This window comes from Cydia amplana, chromosome 6 (genome assembly GCF_948474715.1).
Source record: "Cydia amplana chromosome 6, ilCydAmpl1.1, whole genome shotgun sequence".
Taxonomy (NCBI): domain Eukaryota; kingdom Metazoa; phylum Arthropoda; class Insecta; order Lepidoptera; family Tortricidae; genus Cydia; species Cydia amplana.
The window spans coordinates 15,286,853-15,304,732 of record NC_086074.1 but is presented as its reverse complement, the minus strand read 5'-3'; the positions used below and the strand labels follow the sequence as shown (position 1 = coordinate 15,304,732).

General features: G+C 36.1%; 1 protein-coding gene across 1 annotated transcript; it reads right to left on the bottom strand.

Annotated features, from left to right (window-relative positions):
- Positions 1 to 3,009: 3,009 nt before the first annotated feature.
- Positions 3,010 to 12,564, bottom strand: LOC134648917 (kynurenine 3-monooxygenase). The gene is made up of 10 exons (XM_063503528.1): positions 12,320 to 12,564; positions 10,913 to 10,982; positions 10,254 to 10,447; positions 9,604 to 9,652; positions 9,344 to 9,431; positions 8,374 to 8,542; positions 6,561 to 6,812; positions 5,374 to 5,604; positions 3,955 to 4,116; positions 3,010 to 3,091 (listed from the first exon to the last, which is right to left on the bottom strand). Exons 1-10 carry the CDS (start codon positions 12,398 to 12,400, stop codon positions 3,023 to 3,025), a joined length of 1,365 nt encoding a protein of 454 aa, XP_063359598.1. The 5' UTR covers positions 12,401 to 12,564; the 3' UTR covers positions 3,010 to 3,022.
- Positions 12,565 to 17,880: the final 5,316 nt, after the last annotated feature.

Below are 17,880 nucleotides of genomic sequence, written 5' to 3'. Positions count from 1 at the left end.
TTTATGAAAAAACTGAGGCTTTTAGGAATAATTTACCCGTAGCTTTCAGTTTAGTAGAGTGTATTTAGTAACTTAAAATACACTGAAATTATATACTTAACGAATATGGTGTGCAAAAATGTTCCGTGAAAATTATGTCACAATATGACAGTTACAAAATACGAAATTTATTTGTAACGCATTTATAAGGTAGCGTGATGAATAATCCCACACGCTACGCGTAAATGAAATATGAAATAAAAATAACAGACAATAAGAATAAATTAATTTACTGACCGTACTTTGAAATAGAATTATGACGGGAACATTTTTTTGAAAATTAAGAAACCGAAAGGAAATCCGAAATTATATTTTGTACCTACGCGATTCAGTGAGCAACAAGGTTATTATGTAATATTTTTAAAGGTAAATTTGGAAACCGGTTCAAAGGCCAAAAAATGGGGATGCGGAAAAACTTACATGCACTGGTTCTGCGTTTTCCTCCTTATAGAGTCTCCAGTCTCCACTGATTCGGCGGCACTTTATTTTGTTGTATGTATACTTAATTATAGGGATCCCTTTGGTTTCATTTTCTTCAACACACAATATATCGAATCGAGTTTTATTTTACATGTATTGATGTGACATGTGACATTTTTTTCTCTTTTTATTATCGCCTTGCCGTCTATATTGAAAACCCGACAAGGAGGTCAGAATTCATAGGTTAAGTATTTAATACGTGGCGCAAACAGGTATTTTTAATTTTTTAGCTTTAGTTATCTTAATTGTAGTTAATTTTATAACACTTATTATACAATAAATGAGTTATTATTTATTATATCTGAATATTAAAACCACATGCATACCATAGATAGGTACCAAAACCACATAAGCATACTTATGACGGAGAAATTCAGAATGATTTTAGATTCATATTTAAACTTCCCCGTTAGCAAGGCCGAGTGCAATGTTTTGTTTGACTGTTCGAGTAGAATTCTACTATTTCTCTGTTAATGCACTAGCTATGTTCTACTTTTAAGGTGGGATTCCACCAGTGTGTGGTACTGTACGGCACAAGCATATTCAGTACCTACGAAAATGCTTGTGCCGCACAGTACCGCACGCTGGTGAATCCCGCCTTTATACGATTAAGTTGTTATACCGGATGTAATGGACCACGGGGCATTAAATGGCCATTCATAGAAAATATATTTTTTTCTTTACACATATCAAAAATCCTATTTGATGCATGAAGATAAACTGTTTTGTTACAACAAATTTCTGATTATTGATTTAGGTAAACATTAAAATTTCGAAATGGAAATGAAATATAGATAGTACTTTTTTAAACCTAGCAAAATAAATAAATTTAGCTACACATATAAAAAATACAATGTAATATAGGTACTAATTAGGAATTTCTATTGTGTGCTGTTATAAACTATAATGGGCGTGAAATTGTTGAAATATTACTGAACTCTGGTTTGTTTTAATTAGCAAAACCATTGTTTATTTACTCGTACCTACATGATTTAGTTCAAATTCTAAAATAGAAATAGCTATCTGTTTTCATATCCATATTGCTTAAACTACATTGGGAAAAGGTACGTAGCTAAAATCGAAAGATAGATACGCCTAGAAGGCTGAATTAGGTATTTTTTAGTCACTACCAAAAAATCTATAAAAGTAGAAAGCTAGTATCTAAGTAAATATTTGTAAATATGAACTGTTCAAATCATTTTATTTCATTGTTAATAAGATTGGCACCGCAACAGCATCAAAAGACCGAAATACGATTCGTGAATTGTCTTGAATAACTTTTTTGTCGTCTTATGCCATTACAAAGTCTGGTTATACCACTAGACCTAGACCAACTATGTCTCTGTCACTTCGAGGCCCCAGTGACAAGCATCGAGAAAGCGTCGCTTCCGAAGGTTTAAATCAATCTTGGTGCTTGCTGCTCGCAGTTTAAAATGCAGTGCATCTCATTAGGCGAGACACTGATTTATGTGGTACCAACGCTACGTAAGTATAGTGCTCTTTTGTAGAACCTGAGTGAAACTTAAAAATCCAGGCAGGAGCATTCAAAACATATTTCCAAACGATTGCTACTTTACTCTATTAAATTTACACTGTAAAGTAAGGTGTATTCGGGTATTTCCGAATGAACGATAGTGGCGGATAATTCCGAAAGCTGACTCTTACTACAACGGAATACGAGTGATTTTACAATGCTTTTCGGGATTACCCGATTTCCGGAATTACCCGAATAAACCTTAAGTATCAAATATGTGTATGGATGTAGAAATATCTACTCGATATTGCTAGCGAAAGCACAGGGAGCAATGTGTGTATGAATGTAGAAATACCTACTCGATATTTCTAGCGAAAGCGCAGGGAGCATTCGAAATTTATAAACTAAATCTGATCGTGATTTGATATTGGGTATCTTACTAGTACTTAACAACAAAATATCCAAATATGCGGTGTCTAAATGTGTGATTTATTTGAAATACTGGTAATATTCATATTCATATTTATTATTAATAATGTACACATACATTACAAGTCAAGTTTACAATGGGTGAAATAATAATAAAGCAATTTGCATCTAAATAATACATATGACAATTATTCACAAATGTGTTCGATAAAAAATATAAAAATAACAAATTAAAACGATAATTTTTACTATGTTTTACATTTCCAATATATCATTAACCCGTGGAGCGCCCTAACAAGACACGTGTGCTAGTAACTAGTATAGGAGTTCCATACTACGGTAATTCTGGGGCGCTCCAGGGGTTAATATCATAAAAGGCGTTGTCAATTAGCATTTATTTTATTATAAAACGAATTGTCATTTGATATAAAAAATAAATAAATAAATATACTTGGTCATCCAGATCTTGACAGTAGAAAAAGGCGGCAAATTTAAAAAATGTAGGCGCGAAGAGATATCGTCCCATAGAAAATTTGAATTTCGCGCCTTTTTTTACTGACAAGATTTGGTTGACCAGCTATATGTCTAAATAGATATGACTTAACGTGACATTACGAAGTATCCCAAAATCGCCGATGATATCGCAGACACGAAGAAATACTTTAACATCTGAAACAAAACGACACGCAATCAGTAAACAATACGCTGCAGGTGAGGAGTTGAGGATAGGATAGTCAACATTCAATTTGAAACAACCGCAATTTTAACCGTATACTCTCTACAGAATTCAACTAAAGCCCTATAGGTAAAGTTTGATTTGCAAACTTGCAAAGATACCTAATGTCGGAATGGCCCTAACCGGAGGTCAGCCTTCCGCTTGTAAAATTTTCATGCTAAATCTTTCGACTTTCGGCTTCCAAAAAATTTACGCTCTCCTTCGTTCGGGTCTTTAGTTCTTACGTTCACTTTTTAAGACTAATCTCGGTCCTCCATCAGCTTTAACCTCTCTTTCCATTAGTACATTAAGGCCACTTGGCTTTTAAATACCAAAAACTTATAAAACCAGCGGTTGCAAGTTCTTGTACAATATGCCGTACCTTGTCCTGCCACTCGCTTACGTACTGGCTGTAAGGCATGGTGCTGAAGATGACGAAGTTGTGGAACGGCGCCGGCTAGCTTTGTGGAGGCGTTACGATCGCCAAGTCACGCATCTACGAGTACAAAGCATCAGTCAACGGCATTCCGCTCCGCTGGTGGACGTTGGACCCGCGTGGAAGCACATCGCGCTCAGTGAGGTTTCAGGTCTTTAAAAATACCCCAAGCTGTCTTTGTGAGAGATGTGGTATCACTACTACTACTACACAAATAAAACAAATGTAATATGTAATATCGTCGCTATACTTACTCAACCTCATATCTGCAACAATCATTTGATGGAAATGTCGCTTTTCTTTCATTCGGAATACGGGTGTTTTTGTCATCAAATGAGTGTTGCAGATACGAGGTTGAGTAAGCATAGCGGCGATATGTACCTTGTCCTGCCACTCGCGGTTCTTGACGCACTGGCTGTAAGGCATGGTGGTGAAAGTGACGGAGTTGTAGAGCGGCACCCAGAAGTTGGGCACCAGCCAGAAGAGGAAATCATCCATGGCCTTGCGGAGGCGGTATGAGGGCCGAGTTACCAAGTCACGCATCTGAAACACATTAAAACTTCAATTAGGCAAAAACTTGAAAAGTTTATAAACCCTCGACAAAATACAGGTAACAATAATTGTGGACGCTTTTAATGGTATGTTCGGTATCGTGTTCCTGATTAGAAAAAAAATTTAAACACCGCTTTCGATTAAAAGAAAACGTTCCTAAATCGCTCATGCTCTTGAATTGGGGTTCTAGTATGCCACAGACAGACGCATCAGACAGGGGTTAAAAAAATAACTAGCGACATCCAGGGGGTAAGTAGGGCGTGTTGTACGGACAATATCAATATTACGTTAAGAATTCAACGATTTAAATGGTGCTTTTCTGTGTTACTAATCATAATAGGTCTTCAAAATGCAAGGGTTAACAAGTAGGTACAGATTCAACCAAAAGTAAAGCTAAAGGTAATTAGAATACTTACCATTTTGATATGTGCTAGTCAAGCCGGGTAAATAAATACAGTACCTATTTGAAATAAATAATATTTTCTCATTAAGCGTACTACGTTGATTTTTATTGCACAATTGAGCTTACTTTTATCATACTTAATTACCATTTCAAATACAATCCCATAATATTTCAGAACTGCTCCACCTTTGATAAACGGGACCATATATCTCGTTTAAAAACGCATTAAACGTTTAGATTAAACCCGTATTTCCTGATTTAGGCTGAACACAAAGTAAACAGGCGTGTAATTCCGAGCGTGGACGTGTTGATCGCTCAAGTAAGCCCAATATAAGAAAGTTTTTCAATACTTTCTATTAAAGATCTCTTGCCCGTTGATACAACAAATGCCTTTCCCAACACGATTGCTGGTCAACACACATTTATGCTCTCATGCTTCTAGGTAGCCTATGATTTTTACTCACTTCAAGGTCACAATACACTGGTTTCTGTAAAAACTCTAATCACCGATGCTTGCTTAGCCAATATGAATACATACAGGCACAAAGGACCATTGAAACGTTTGATAATAGGGGAATTAATATTTCATTGCTTTTATTCACAAATCCGACCGTTTCAGAGAATTAGGAATTAGGACAAGTATATAAATTTTATTAAATCCCGTTGTCCAAGGGACAATATTAGCACACTTTGTTCGAAAAGATGTGGCATGCTGTTCTATTAGCATGCTTAGTAGATGGTCCATTATGGAAATATAAAATCAGGATTTCAAGGGTCTTTGGTCCCCTGGACAACTAACCATGGCAACTGGAGTGCGACTAAAAAGTTGGTTCACCCATACTTACCTCGACATAGTTGTACATTGCCAGATCGCTGATCGCGTGCGTATCCTCCCACCTAGTCTGCGAGAACTCCTCCAGTATCTCCGCTAGGCCGTCGTGATGTTTTAGGAACAGTTTGTCCAGGAGCGTGCAGTCCTCAAAGCCGGCGTTCATGCCCTGCCCGTAGAACGGAACGACGGCGTGCGCTGCGTCGCCGATTATAAGGGCTTTGTCTTCTACGTGGTAGGGGCGGCACTGGAAAAAAGAATTGGCAGCTTGCAGTGTTGGAAGAGATTTTTTTTTAAGAAATGATACACGTGTTTTATTGAGATTGTGCAATAAAGAGGATTTGTATTGTATTATACACTTGCGGGCCGCGTGCAAAAACTGAAGTGGCAAAAATAACGAAATGTCCTAGAATACATATACAGTCGCCATTAGATATAGGTCTAATAAGCGGATAATAAGGTGCTTAAAATATCTGCTTCATTCTGATATTTGTAAAAACCTCGGCTGCTCCGATATATTTATGGCCACTGTAATACCTAATCATCATTCCTATAGGTATAGTACAGTCAGCATCAATAGTAGAGTAGTATACTATAGTATAGGAAACGAAAACACAAACACATCGGAAACACATCGTATAAAGTGCAGAGAAGTGCAGTGATGTTGAAGCTTCAGAGCGCAATATTGGTGTTAGAAACTCTAAAATCAACTAATAGCTTGCGCTGCATAAGCTCATATTCGTACCTACATAATGGCTATTAGTATCTGCAACAGCTAGATTTTATGCAAAATGTGCCTGCAGCAACGTTTGATATTCATGTGTATTAAACGCCTTTGTGGACATTAAGGCATCGCCTATGCCTACGCAAATTTCTCACCTCAAGGAATAGGTACCAATATAGTAGCCTAGTTCAGTTTGCACCTGACTCTAAAAATATATTTTCATTTAGACTTTAAGTTTCATCTTCGAGAAATGGAAGGTCACATAAAAACAGGCAAATCGTTTGCAAATGGCACACAGACCGTTTATCGTCTTGAAAAGGACAGGGCACTGTTTAGCACTAAATTCACCCATGAGGTCACAATTTAGTACGAGAGTACTAAAGGAGATAAAACAGGGGCAGATTTACTATTTCTACGCGAATCAAGAGAAAGCTAGTACAGGTAGACCTATACAGGTACCTTAATTAAAAATTAATTACCTTCACAGCAACTAAAGGAGACGGCGAACCACCAAAGAAGTCCTGTATCAACTTCTCCTTCCCAATGAAGGGAATGGAATCAGGGAAGTACTTCTCAAAGAACACAAGCAGTTTTGCCTCACTGTCGATAGTCTTGAAGTTGGTAAACGGCATGAAGAGAGTCACAGTCCAGGAGCAGTCTTGGTTGGGGAGCGCGATCATCATGAAGTTGCCTCTCGGCCATATGTGGAGGTAGTTCGGGGGCATCTGGAACTATAAGACGATCTTTAATTGTTGTTTTTTAAGTTATTCTGCTAAAGAAGACTAGCTATCCTATCTAAGGTGTAAGTGTAGCCATCATATGCATCTCCAGGTGCCAAGCGTAATATGTGCTTAATCACAAAAATGACCAGATACTGAGGTTAAAACTTATCTAAGTCAAGTTTCACCATCTTGTGGATCTACGACTAGCTACGACTGTTGGAAAAGCCTACAGCCTACCTACAGTTATATAACCCATTGTAACCCGTTTAAGAGCCCATCAACGTGCACACTAGCGCCACTGCTAAATAATCGTGATTATTTAAAATTAACGAAATATATTTAAAAAAGAGGGCCGCTACGTACTGTATCTTGTATTAAAGTACCCTTTGAATACATCAAACTAGTTTCTATTTTGCTGGATTCGTCAATCTAAGTATGCGTCCAAAGTTAAAACGGTCATTTTTGACCAACAACAAGCAACGTCGGGCGGGGTCAGTACTTGGATGGGTGACCGTTGTTTTGCTTGTTTTGCTCTATTTTTTGTTAATTGTGCGGAACCCTCCATGCGCGAGTCCGACTCGCACTTGGCCGGTTTTTTAAATATATTTCGTTAAATTTAAATAATCACGATTATTCAGCAGTGGCGCTAGTGTGCACGTTGATGGGCTCTTAAGAAATGGCCAGTAGTTTTTAGCAATTTTTTTTTCTGGCAAGTAATTTTAAACTTTAATGGAGGTCAACAAATACCTTCCTCTCCAAACACGTAATCCAGTAATAACGTTGCACTAAATATTGTATAAGTACCTACCTTATTCCATGGCCAACTCTCTGTTTATAATTTTAGTTTTTGTTCATTAACATCTAATGGTTTGGCCTTATTACTAATTAAGGCGTTATCATTGAATGATAGTAATGATAGCTATTAAAACAGCATAAAAACAACTTCATGATGCAATGGTACCATCATAACAGGAATCCTTGAGTGTTATTAAGAGTAGGTACAATATTGTGACAACGTATTTATCTCAAACCATCAACAATCTCTCATATCTACATATTTCTATGGCAACAGTATCATCTTCCTCGCGTTGTCCCGGCATTTTGCCACGGGTCATGGGAGCCTGGGGTCCGCTTGGCAACTAATCCCGGTAATTGGCGTGGGCACTATTTTTTACGAAAGCGACTGCCATCTGACCTTCCAACCCAGAGGGTAAACTAGGCCCGTATTGGGATTAGTCCGGTTTCCTCGCGATGTTTTCCTTCACCGAAAAGCGACTGGTAAATATCAAATGATATTGATATTTCGTACAATAAGTTCCGAAAAACTTATTGGTACGACCCGGGTTTCGAACTCGCGACCTCCGGATTGCAAGTCGCACCCTTTTACCGCTAGGCCACCAGCGCTTCCAATCTTTTCTTCAATCGCTTCTATGGCAACAGTACCTATGTTGTGTTTCTTATTACATATACTTCTTTGAAATATATTGTCTCAAAACGAAACCAAACAGCGATTTCCTTATTTAAACTATCCACAAGCAGAAAACCGGTTTAATCTATATATATAACTTACTCCACCACTTTCATCGGCCGGTATACACAGCTCCAAATATCCATGCTCAATGTACTTCTGGCTGTAGTCGAAGAGGGGCTGCTTCATCATAGATTTGCGGACGGCGGAAAACGCTCCGTCTGCGCCTATGATCAGGTCAGCTGTGACTTGGACGTTTTCTTTGCCTGGGCTGAAAAAGGCAGGGAAGCAAATTAGAAGATTTTGTGGTCATCATTTTGAAGCAAAAAATATAGAACTCATTAAAACTTTACTTTAAATAAACAAAGCCAATGTGGTGAGGACCGTATGTAAAGTAAGGCCGTCTATATACCAACGCTTTCGCTGCTATGCCTGCTATTAACTCTTCGTTTCTGACTGAGTGACTTAAGTATGCAAATATGAAAGTGCTTGCCCTATGACTTGATCTGTTCCCTGCAATAAATTTAAATGCGGGTCTTCCCCACATTGGCCTTATCTAAAAATACCGTTCAGGGCCTTTTAGAAAGGACTATTTCGCAAGTCTAAAAACAAAATGAGGACACGTTTATTTAGAACGGTCCAGAGGCTTCGTGGCCCCTTTCCATGCGAGAAATGAAACCTTTGTCCAAATGGGGAATTAATATCTATTTTACTGTTGTGTTGCAGGGAATACTGGGACTGAAGAGCACCATCATGGCATCGACGAATTCCATGTACTTACCAGCTTCCATGGGACTAATCATGTGAGACTGCTCACATCATGCTTAATAATCAGTGTTAGGTAAAGTTACCTACGACCTACTTAAACTAATAATGAAACGCTCTTTTGCCTTACATAAAGTAACGAACGCCGCTATAGTCGAACTCATATATCAGGTAAACTTTTTTTCCCTGTGCCAGCTCAAGCCGGAAAGTTCACCTAGGTATAAGTAGGTACCTATTTTATTACCCGACTTCAAAAAGGAGATTCTCAATTGACAACATCAAACACATATTGCGTCGTGATACTCACGTCTCGAATTTCAAGGATCCTTTTCGTAAATTGGCTTCGACCAATTTGTGGTTGAAATGCCTCTCGACATTCTCGTATTTCTCTGATTCTGAAAATTTTTAATGTGAAACATATTTGTTACTACGATTATCCTGTGCTTAAGCGTGAGGTACCTACCGTAGACAAAAATGGTGTTTTTATTTTTAAGATTTAAACTAATGACTGTTTTCAATTATAGGTTTGATACTCAATTATTTAACATTATAGAGAAATCAATTTACCTTGCAACAGAAGTCCATTGAGATAATTTCGGCCAACTGAGTATATGCACTGAAAACAGATGACAATCGTTAATGATAAATACCTAAGGATTTTTGATTATAGTTCGCTAAACAAATGAAAAATTGTTTTTGTAAAATAAAAAAATGTTTATTTCCTTTCTTATTTCCTTATCAATTTCATGTCGTTTTCATTTGTATGCTAGCCGATGGATCATATGAGCCCGCATCGCGATCCCGTTATGTTGGATTATTTACTTCTCTAACCTCAAATCTATAAGGAACGGTAAATCCTATAAGTGCCTACTGTGACAGCGCGTGGTATTAGCACCATATTTTAAGCAAACTTAATTAGTCCTAGCAGCAATCGTATGGTACGGTATCATATGAGCTTCTACGGTATCATATACCCTTGAGGGCCGTGCCTCCGCGTAGCGAAAACGCACGGTCACGTCATCATTTGTGAAATGAACATATATAAGCAAACCGTTTGTTCTGGCATCGTACGATATAGCGTACGTAGAGCCGTCGAGGCAATGGATCATACTAGCCCGCATTAAGACCCCGAGATAGCTCTACATCCTTGAGGATTATGAACCCACACAGCGATAACGTTTTGGGTCATTTTTGTAAAGTAGGTAATGAAAGCAAACCTGATTAGTTCTAGCATCGTACGGTATCGCGTACGTAGAGCCATCCAGACGATGGATCATACGGGCCCGCATGGGGATCCCGTGATGCTGGATCATCTGCTCCTCGAGACCAACATCCTTAAGCGCCGTGCGCCCGCGCACCGATAGCGCGAGGTTAATCGATCTGCCCCGAGCCAGCGGGGTTTTTCGTATATCTGTGAGAGTTTATAATTTATTACATACAGCCACAAGCAACTTCTCAATGTGTGTTTATATTTTCTGTTAACATGTTACAACAATGAGCACATCGGTTTAAACCATACATGCAGAGGGGGTGATTTTATTTGCTCGCTAAAGTATCAAGCAATCTAATAGTTTATCTGAGATTATTTACGAGACTCTAGTAAACTAGAGTAAGTGATAAAAAGAATTGTCTCCGTCAATATTGATAAGTAACGAAGTCAAAATTTGCAGCTCTTGCGTTTTTGCAAACTTTTATTTCAAAATTAGCCATAGCTACATACGTTATCTTCTATCAATATCTCCAGTTAAATAGGGACCCTAAATAGTGACACGTAAGCACCATTAGATTTTTATTTTCAGTCCTTCCAAACTTTCGGACATTATAAAATATTCTAACTATAGGTACACAATAAGTAACTATAAAAAAACCGTCTTACCTTCGCGGTATTCAAAAATGTGGACTCTGTGTCCTCTTTTTGCCAAGTACAAAGCTTCCAAGGATCCAACCTATAAAAAAACAATATTGCTTAACAAATGTGTCGCAATAATAAGGATTTAAATCCTTTTTACTGTAGGTTAAGTTCGCTTTTATTAACCCCGAAACTCGATGAAAGTTCAAATTAGCTCCATGGCCATAATAGGTGATGACCACAGTTACCTACCTACTTAATAGTGATTAGTTAATTCCCATAGAGTAGCTCAGTCTTGGCTTTAAATTGTATGTCGCACGTCCACTTTTTTATAGGTACCAGATTCAGCTGATAGGGTCACCGGAAATTGATTTTGAACTAAGGGGTCATCCATTAATTACGTCACACGTTTAGGGGGAGGGAGGGGGTCAAGAAAATGTGACATGTTGTGACATGGGGGAGGGGGGAGTCACAAACATTGTGATGTCACTTTAACTTCATCAGTAACCGAAAATTATTTTATATTTTTTTATTCGCTGTACCTACAGTTAAATAATAGTTATAAAATTACTAATATTTATATACGTATCAAAAATATTTTTTTGTTAAAAAAATAATGCCGAGTTAATATTGTCGATTTCGTTGAAAACAAAATTGCCTAAAATGTGACGTCATACCAGGGGGGGAGGGGTTTGCAAAATGTGACCAAGTGTGACCAAGTGTGTCCCCCCTCGGGAGGGGTAAAAAAACCTAGAAATTCGTGTGACGTAATTAATGGATGATTCCTAAACATACACACACTGCTAACACCGTATATACGCGCACAAATGTAAAATTGATAAATTAAAGTTTATGTATTGCCAGAGCCTCAATAATAATGGAATGTTAAAATAAAAATATACACAGCAAAGGGATACGGTGATATTTTGTAATCAAAATAACAACGTTCTAATGAAAAAAATGGTAACTGTAAATAAATTCGAAACACAGTTTAAAATAAATACCTATTCTCGTTACCAGCGGCAGCGGCAGCAACTCTTACAAGATATTTTATTTATTTTATTTTCTTTATTGGGGAAAAAACAGATACAGGCCAATAATATTTACAGGGAAAATTACAAAATGGTAGATATAGCCTACATCCTAAGACAATTCCCACTAGGAGGAGTGACAATAGTTTTAGGATAGCATTGTGATTGGAACTAAATAAACAGACTTATACTATACCATGTTTATTGAAAGAAATCACTAGGTACCTATAGAAAAGTATAGCCTAACCGCGAGTACCTAACCATGAACCTGGCCTACTGTAATCAATAATCATTTGTAAAAACACATAAATATGTATACCATACCTACAAATTATAATTACGCTAAAATATAGTTTACAAAAATATTGTAAAAAAAAAATATATAAAATTGAAGGGTACTCACTAAACCTCCGCCGACAATTGCAATTTCCAAATGTTTTTTCGAATGTCCATTTTGCAGCTGAGCCATCACCACTGTATTCATTAAACAACTAATATCACACAAAAGAAACAAAACTGTCGCAAAAATCAAAACTCAAATAAGATATGATTCATTTGATAAGTTATCAACTCAAAGTATGAAATTAGATGTTAATCTCGTATCGGTATTAGATCACTATTCACTGTTGATAACTAGCACCAGTGTCATCAAAGCTGGAAGGTTCGAACTCAACTAAAACTAATACCACACACACTACCTAATACATTTCTTTAAGGATAGTGGATCATTGAAAATTAGACTTAAACGACATAATAATAAGAGTCAATCGCAATTGATCAAACAATTTATCACTGGATACTTTTGCGTTAAAGCTATCCATTGAACAATTTACTTGCAAACTGTTTTTCCAAGTAGCATTTAAGGCAATAATGTACCCATTTACCTACTCTATGAATTTACTTACTTATATAACGTGATATAATATAACAAATATGTATGTAATAGATAGAGAAATGAAATGAAGATTTGACCTATTAGAGCTCTCGGGGTTTAATTTTATTAGTAGGTACGAGTAGGTATTTATCACAAAAATCTTGTCGCGTTGCGCAATGATACATACCTTGCTTGAGAATATTATTATAATAGGTAAATAATTAGTTACTAATAATACCATCTTCAGGTAATTATCTACTAATTAAGTACTTGATCAATTGATCAAGTAGGTAAGTCTACGTCAGACGTAGTTAACAACTGAGAAATAACTCATTTTACTTCAAACCACTAGGTAAATCGATGTTACAGACGACGTCAAAGATGTGTTACTTGGGTTAATCAACTTTTTCTTGTCACACGTTGCTATGGTTACGGTCTCCTGAGTCACTCTTAAAATTCTAGGTTATTCGTATTTAAATGAACCAAACTTGCATTTTATGGTAGTTATAAGACATTTCCATAATGAGACATCTACTGAGCATGTTAGTAAAACATGGTACAGCAGTTCTTCTAACAATCTATGCTACTATAGTGTCTCCCTCGTTGATGGGACAGAATAACAACAAGAAATAGTTGATTGACCCACTTAACACTTTTGCTCCCTGTATTTGTACCTTACTCCGTTGTCATAAGGCAAAAATGTAAACATCATTGACGTCGACTGTACCTTAGTGATAAAAGAAGCCATTCCCAGTGAACTTTTGACTTTAGAACCTAATATTATCGGGTCCGCTGTGAAGATACGGTGAACTTCATATATTTATCTAGTATAGTCTAGTAAGAAAACACAAGTCTGTGGTTAACCAAAAGGGGCCATTTTGGTCCTAGGGTAAATGCTCCTATGATGACATTCTATGCCGTATGTCGGTGGAAAAGAATGAGTATTTAACTACTTATTACTTACCAATCAATGGATGCATGGGCAAATGAATTTGTAGGTAGGTATATTATACCTAAAGCGATTCTTGTCTTACCGATTGATTGACATTTCGCCACATTTATATGCAATAAAATGCACATATGGATAATTACACTTATCCGGTAATGGGCGTTGGTAAAACCTCAGTTTTTTTTTTGTCCAAAATATAATACGGTTGCAAATTTCAGAAGTTAGGTACTATAGGTACCTACCTATTGTTTGAAAAAACGCTCGCGTACGGAATTGTCCCTATGACGGATTTTAAAATCAAATAAAACAATTTCAACTCTATTCTCCACAACCATTGGTTCAAATTGGACTGCCAATTTTTCTTGTATGGTGAGTCACTAGAGGATACCTACACTACAGGGCTATAACCGCGAAAATCGAAGTTCATCTCGATTCGAAGGCATTCTTCTCTGTCACTCTAATTACGTCTTAATGAAAGTAAAAGAGAAAGATCCCCGCAATTTGCGAATTTCGGTTTTCGCGGTTGACCCCCCGTACCTATTACCTATTCACGTTGTCACCGCGACAGTGCACCTAATAAATTTCAATCGATATGACATTCAATGCCGATCATTTAAGACACAATAGTTATTTGAGCCGCGTTATTCGATACTAAACCACTATCTTACATTACCTGGGGCGACATATTTTAAATGATAATTTACTTTATTTTCCAGATAATAAAATCCTAATTAGCATACCTTTCCTTTGCTTTCTCTATGGTTTCTTTAGGTTTAAGGCTGGAGTATAAAATCGATTCATATCGCTCTTAATTCGGTACAACCGCGAGTCTTTACAAGTCGACTGTATCGACACAATTTTCGCATGACTGAAATAGTTATTTTCGATACAAGTGCAAAAAAGAGGAAATTCGAAACGAGTGGCGATAAATTAAAACACGACCGAAGGGAGTGTTTTAAATCGACACGAGTTGCGAATTACCTATTCGCACGTGTATCGAACAACGTTTTACAGTACATATGGCCCTTTAAAGTTTAAACTTTTGACATCGCACGAAAAGTGCTATTTTACGCACTAGTGCGTGAAAATAGGGCCATATGTACTGTAAATAAACATTCATTATTTGACATGATGCCGTCACTGGATCAAAAACATACCTGCGACGGTAGCACAGTCGCATTTTTATCGCATGTCACCATGCATTTCACGTTCTATAGTTCGTTTTTTTTAGCATTACACAGTGTGTAATGTTCCCATAAAAGAAGTTTGTAGCCATAATTCTGCAAAAAAACTGCATAAAAAACACGGTACATTAAGACACAATTAAGGTTTTTACCAAATAGGAAAAATATTTTTTTTTGGGACAGTGCCTCAATGGTCGCATTTTATTTTTGAATGGACTGAATTTACACATAATAACATACTTATATATTAAATGCCAGCTCATAAAAATGAAGGGGTGACGAGATATGAATTTTTAAAATTTTTGTTTAGGGTTGTCACTGTTGTCACTAACTTTTCTATGGAAATTTAATTATCATGTTCAGTCATATTTATTGATTCTGCTCATAAATAACATCGTTAATTTTGGTTTATTATATTACTTATATCATTAAATCACTCATAACTTTTTAAAACCAAAAGGTCAAAACAAAATTTATTATGTTTGACTCTTAAAAAATTGTGCTACGCAAAAGAACCTTGGGTCATATCTTCGATGAAGAACATTGCGTGGTATTACGCTTAAACCCAATATCAATACTCAATGTCAGGAGAAGCGGGGGTGAGGCGTCATGGTGCAAAAATCATAGAATCTTACCCATTGGAATGGTCTCAGAACAAGCCGGTGAATCAAGGAACACATTTTGGCGTTATGATCGAGAGCACCATATACGCAAATTAGACCGTAAAACCACTGTCCTTGACTTGTTTCACCGAGCTTTGGAGTCTTCTGACCGTCTTTTGTCGACCAAGTCCGTTGGTGATAGACAAAAAAAAACGAAAACATTCTGCCATTCCAGAGAAAGTTCTGCAACTTTTAAAACCCACAATGGATAACGTACTTATCCATGATGACCCGTCACCGCAAAAATATTCTGCTGATACTTGTAGTGAATTTGAACGTGATACTGAGGATAACGAAGATAACAACATCGTCAATTCTTCAGATGATAATTCATCTGAAGAATTGAATTTATTAATGATGATTGATCATTAAGGGGCTACCCCACGCCAATGACCTTCGATCTGAATCCCTTAGTTTTCTAATGTTTTTTGTAGCTTATTATTTCATTTCATGTCATTTATTTACTGCAATCCATGGTACATGGATGGTATATAATCATTTAAATTGTAACAGCATGGACCCTGAATAGGGTAAAGCATGATAATCTTAAAAACTAAATACTTAAAATTACCTTAAAACATAACATAACATAATTTTGATTTCTACACTGAATAATCCAAATATACTTCCGATGACATTACAATACATTATCAATTAAAATAATAATAATAGTGTCAATTCATTTATAATAATAATTCATTTAATCATTCCATTACATTGAGACAAAGTTATTGGTTTTAGTAGAATTAATTCTCAGTCGTATCACTATTGTCAGATGCCATAAATTCATGATAAGAATAAAATGATTTAGCAATTAACCATGATTTCAGTTTATTTCGAAATATATTATAAGTTTCAACGTCTTCAATAGAATCAGGGATTTTGTTATATATTTTTATCGACTGGTAATGGGGCCCGTTTTTATACATAGTTAATTTAGGTTCAGGAAGAACTAGTTGTATATTATATTAACAGCAACGGCTTTAAGTAATATAATATCCCATGTTTACTTCAAAGTTCATTGTCTTCGAGATATTTGGCATCAAAGTTGAACAATTTTAGGCTAAAAAACTGGTTTTCTGGCTATAACTTTTTAAAAGACACGTTTTTCGACGTCAAGATACATATGTAGATTTCGTACATGTAAGATCCTTCACAGAAAACTAGATACGAAAAAAGTGTTTTTAAACAATGTTTAAAAGTCATAAAAAAATAAGTATTCATTTCTTTCAAAATCCGGTAGACAAAACCGGAGATAAAAGAATAAAGAACCGATAACCGTTTGTCTTAATTCTATCTGTAGTGCAAAAAAAGGAGATACGATTCAAAACTTGTCAAAAATCGACGAAAACCTCGGGTAGCCTTAAGCTAAATTTCATCTAAATCGGGTCAGCCGTTCTTGTGTGATCGAGCAACAAACATCCAAACATACAAGCTTTCACATTTATAATCTTTATAGGATTTATTTTTGTGGTTACTTTTGGATAACCCTATTTCCATAGAAATTTCTAAAATACTTAGAAACGCTAAATCTCTCTACCCCTTCTATTGTCGTGTGTAATTTTTTGGGACATAATAAATAACAATATTGTTCATATTTATAATGAAGAATAAAATGCGACCGACACAAGGTTAAATTAAAAATAAATAAAAAGTGAAAATAAGAAAATCTTAAATAATTCTTATAATACTAGAGCTACATTTCCTATTTTTTTTATACGAATAGATAATGCAATGTTACGTTACATAAGATACTAACAAAAATAGAAACAATTATATTTTAGCAGAAAAAAATTAATAATTTTTCCTTAAGGTCATTGACCTTTCACAAAAAAAATAATTTCTCCAAAAGTATACAGAAATTTACTATGGGAATTTTTATCAATTGTTTGCCATATCAAGCTCTTTCGAATAAACACATAAACTACACGTGGCCGCAGCCGGGCCAAAATTACACACTGTGCATTAGAAAGAACTTGCAAGAAGGTAAGCGACCTTGACATCGACATCGACAAGCGATCTTTTAATTGAAAAACGCTTTTTAAAAATCAAAAACTATTACTTATGAAAGCAGAAGAATATAAATGATCGTATTAGATTCATAATTGTTACATATTTGCCGTAACTTATTTTTAAAACGTGTTTTTTCAATTAAAAGACACATCAAGATTGTTTACCTTATTTCTAATGCTAAAAAAACGAACTATAACAAGTAAACTAAGTGCGAAAGTGACGGGCAAAGTGACAGGCGATAAAAAATGGAACCATGCTGCGCCCGCTGGTCTAAACAGCAAA

What these genes read in the sequence shown, in the direction of transcription:
- LOC134648917 (XM_063503528.1), bottom strand. Translation starts at nt 12,400, where the DNA reads ATGAATACAGTGGTGATGGCTCAGCTGCAAAATGGACATTCGAAAAAA. An exon ending in GGATCCTTGAAATTCGAGAC is followed by an intron (nt 8,543 to 9,343) that starts GTGAGTATCACG and finishes TGCCTTTTTCAG; the next exon opens with CCCAGGCAAAGAAAACGTCC. An exon ending in ACCGCGAGTGGCAGGACAAG is followed by an intron (nt 3,092 to 3,954) that starts GTACATATCGCC and finishes GTTTTGTTTCAG; the next exon opens with ATGTTAAAGTATTTCTTCGT.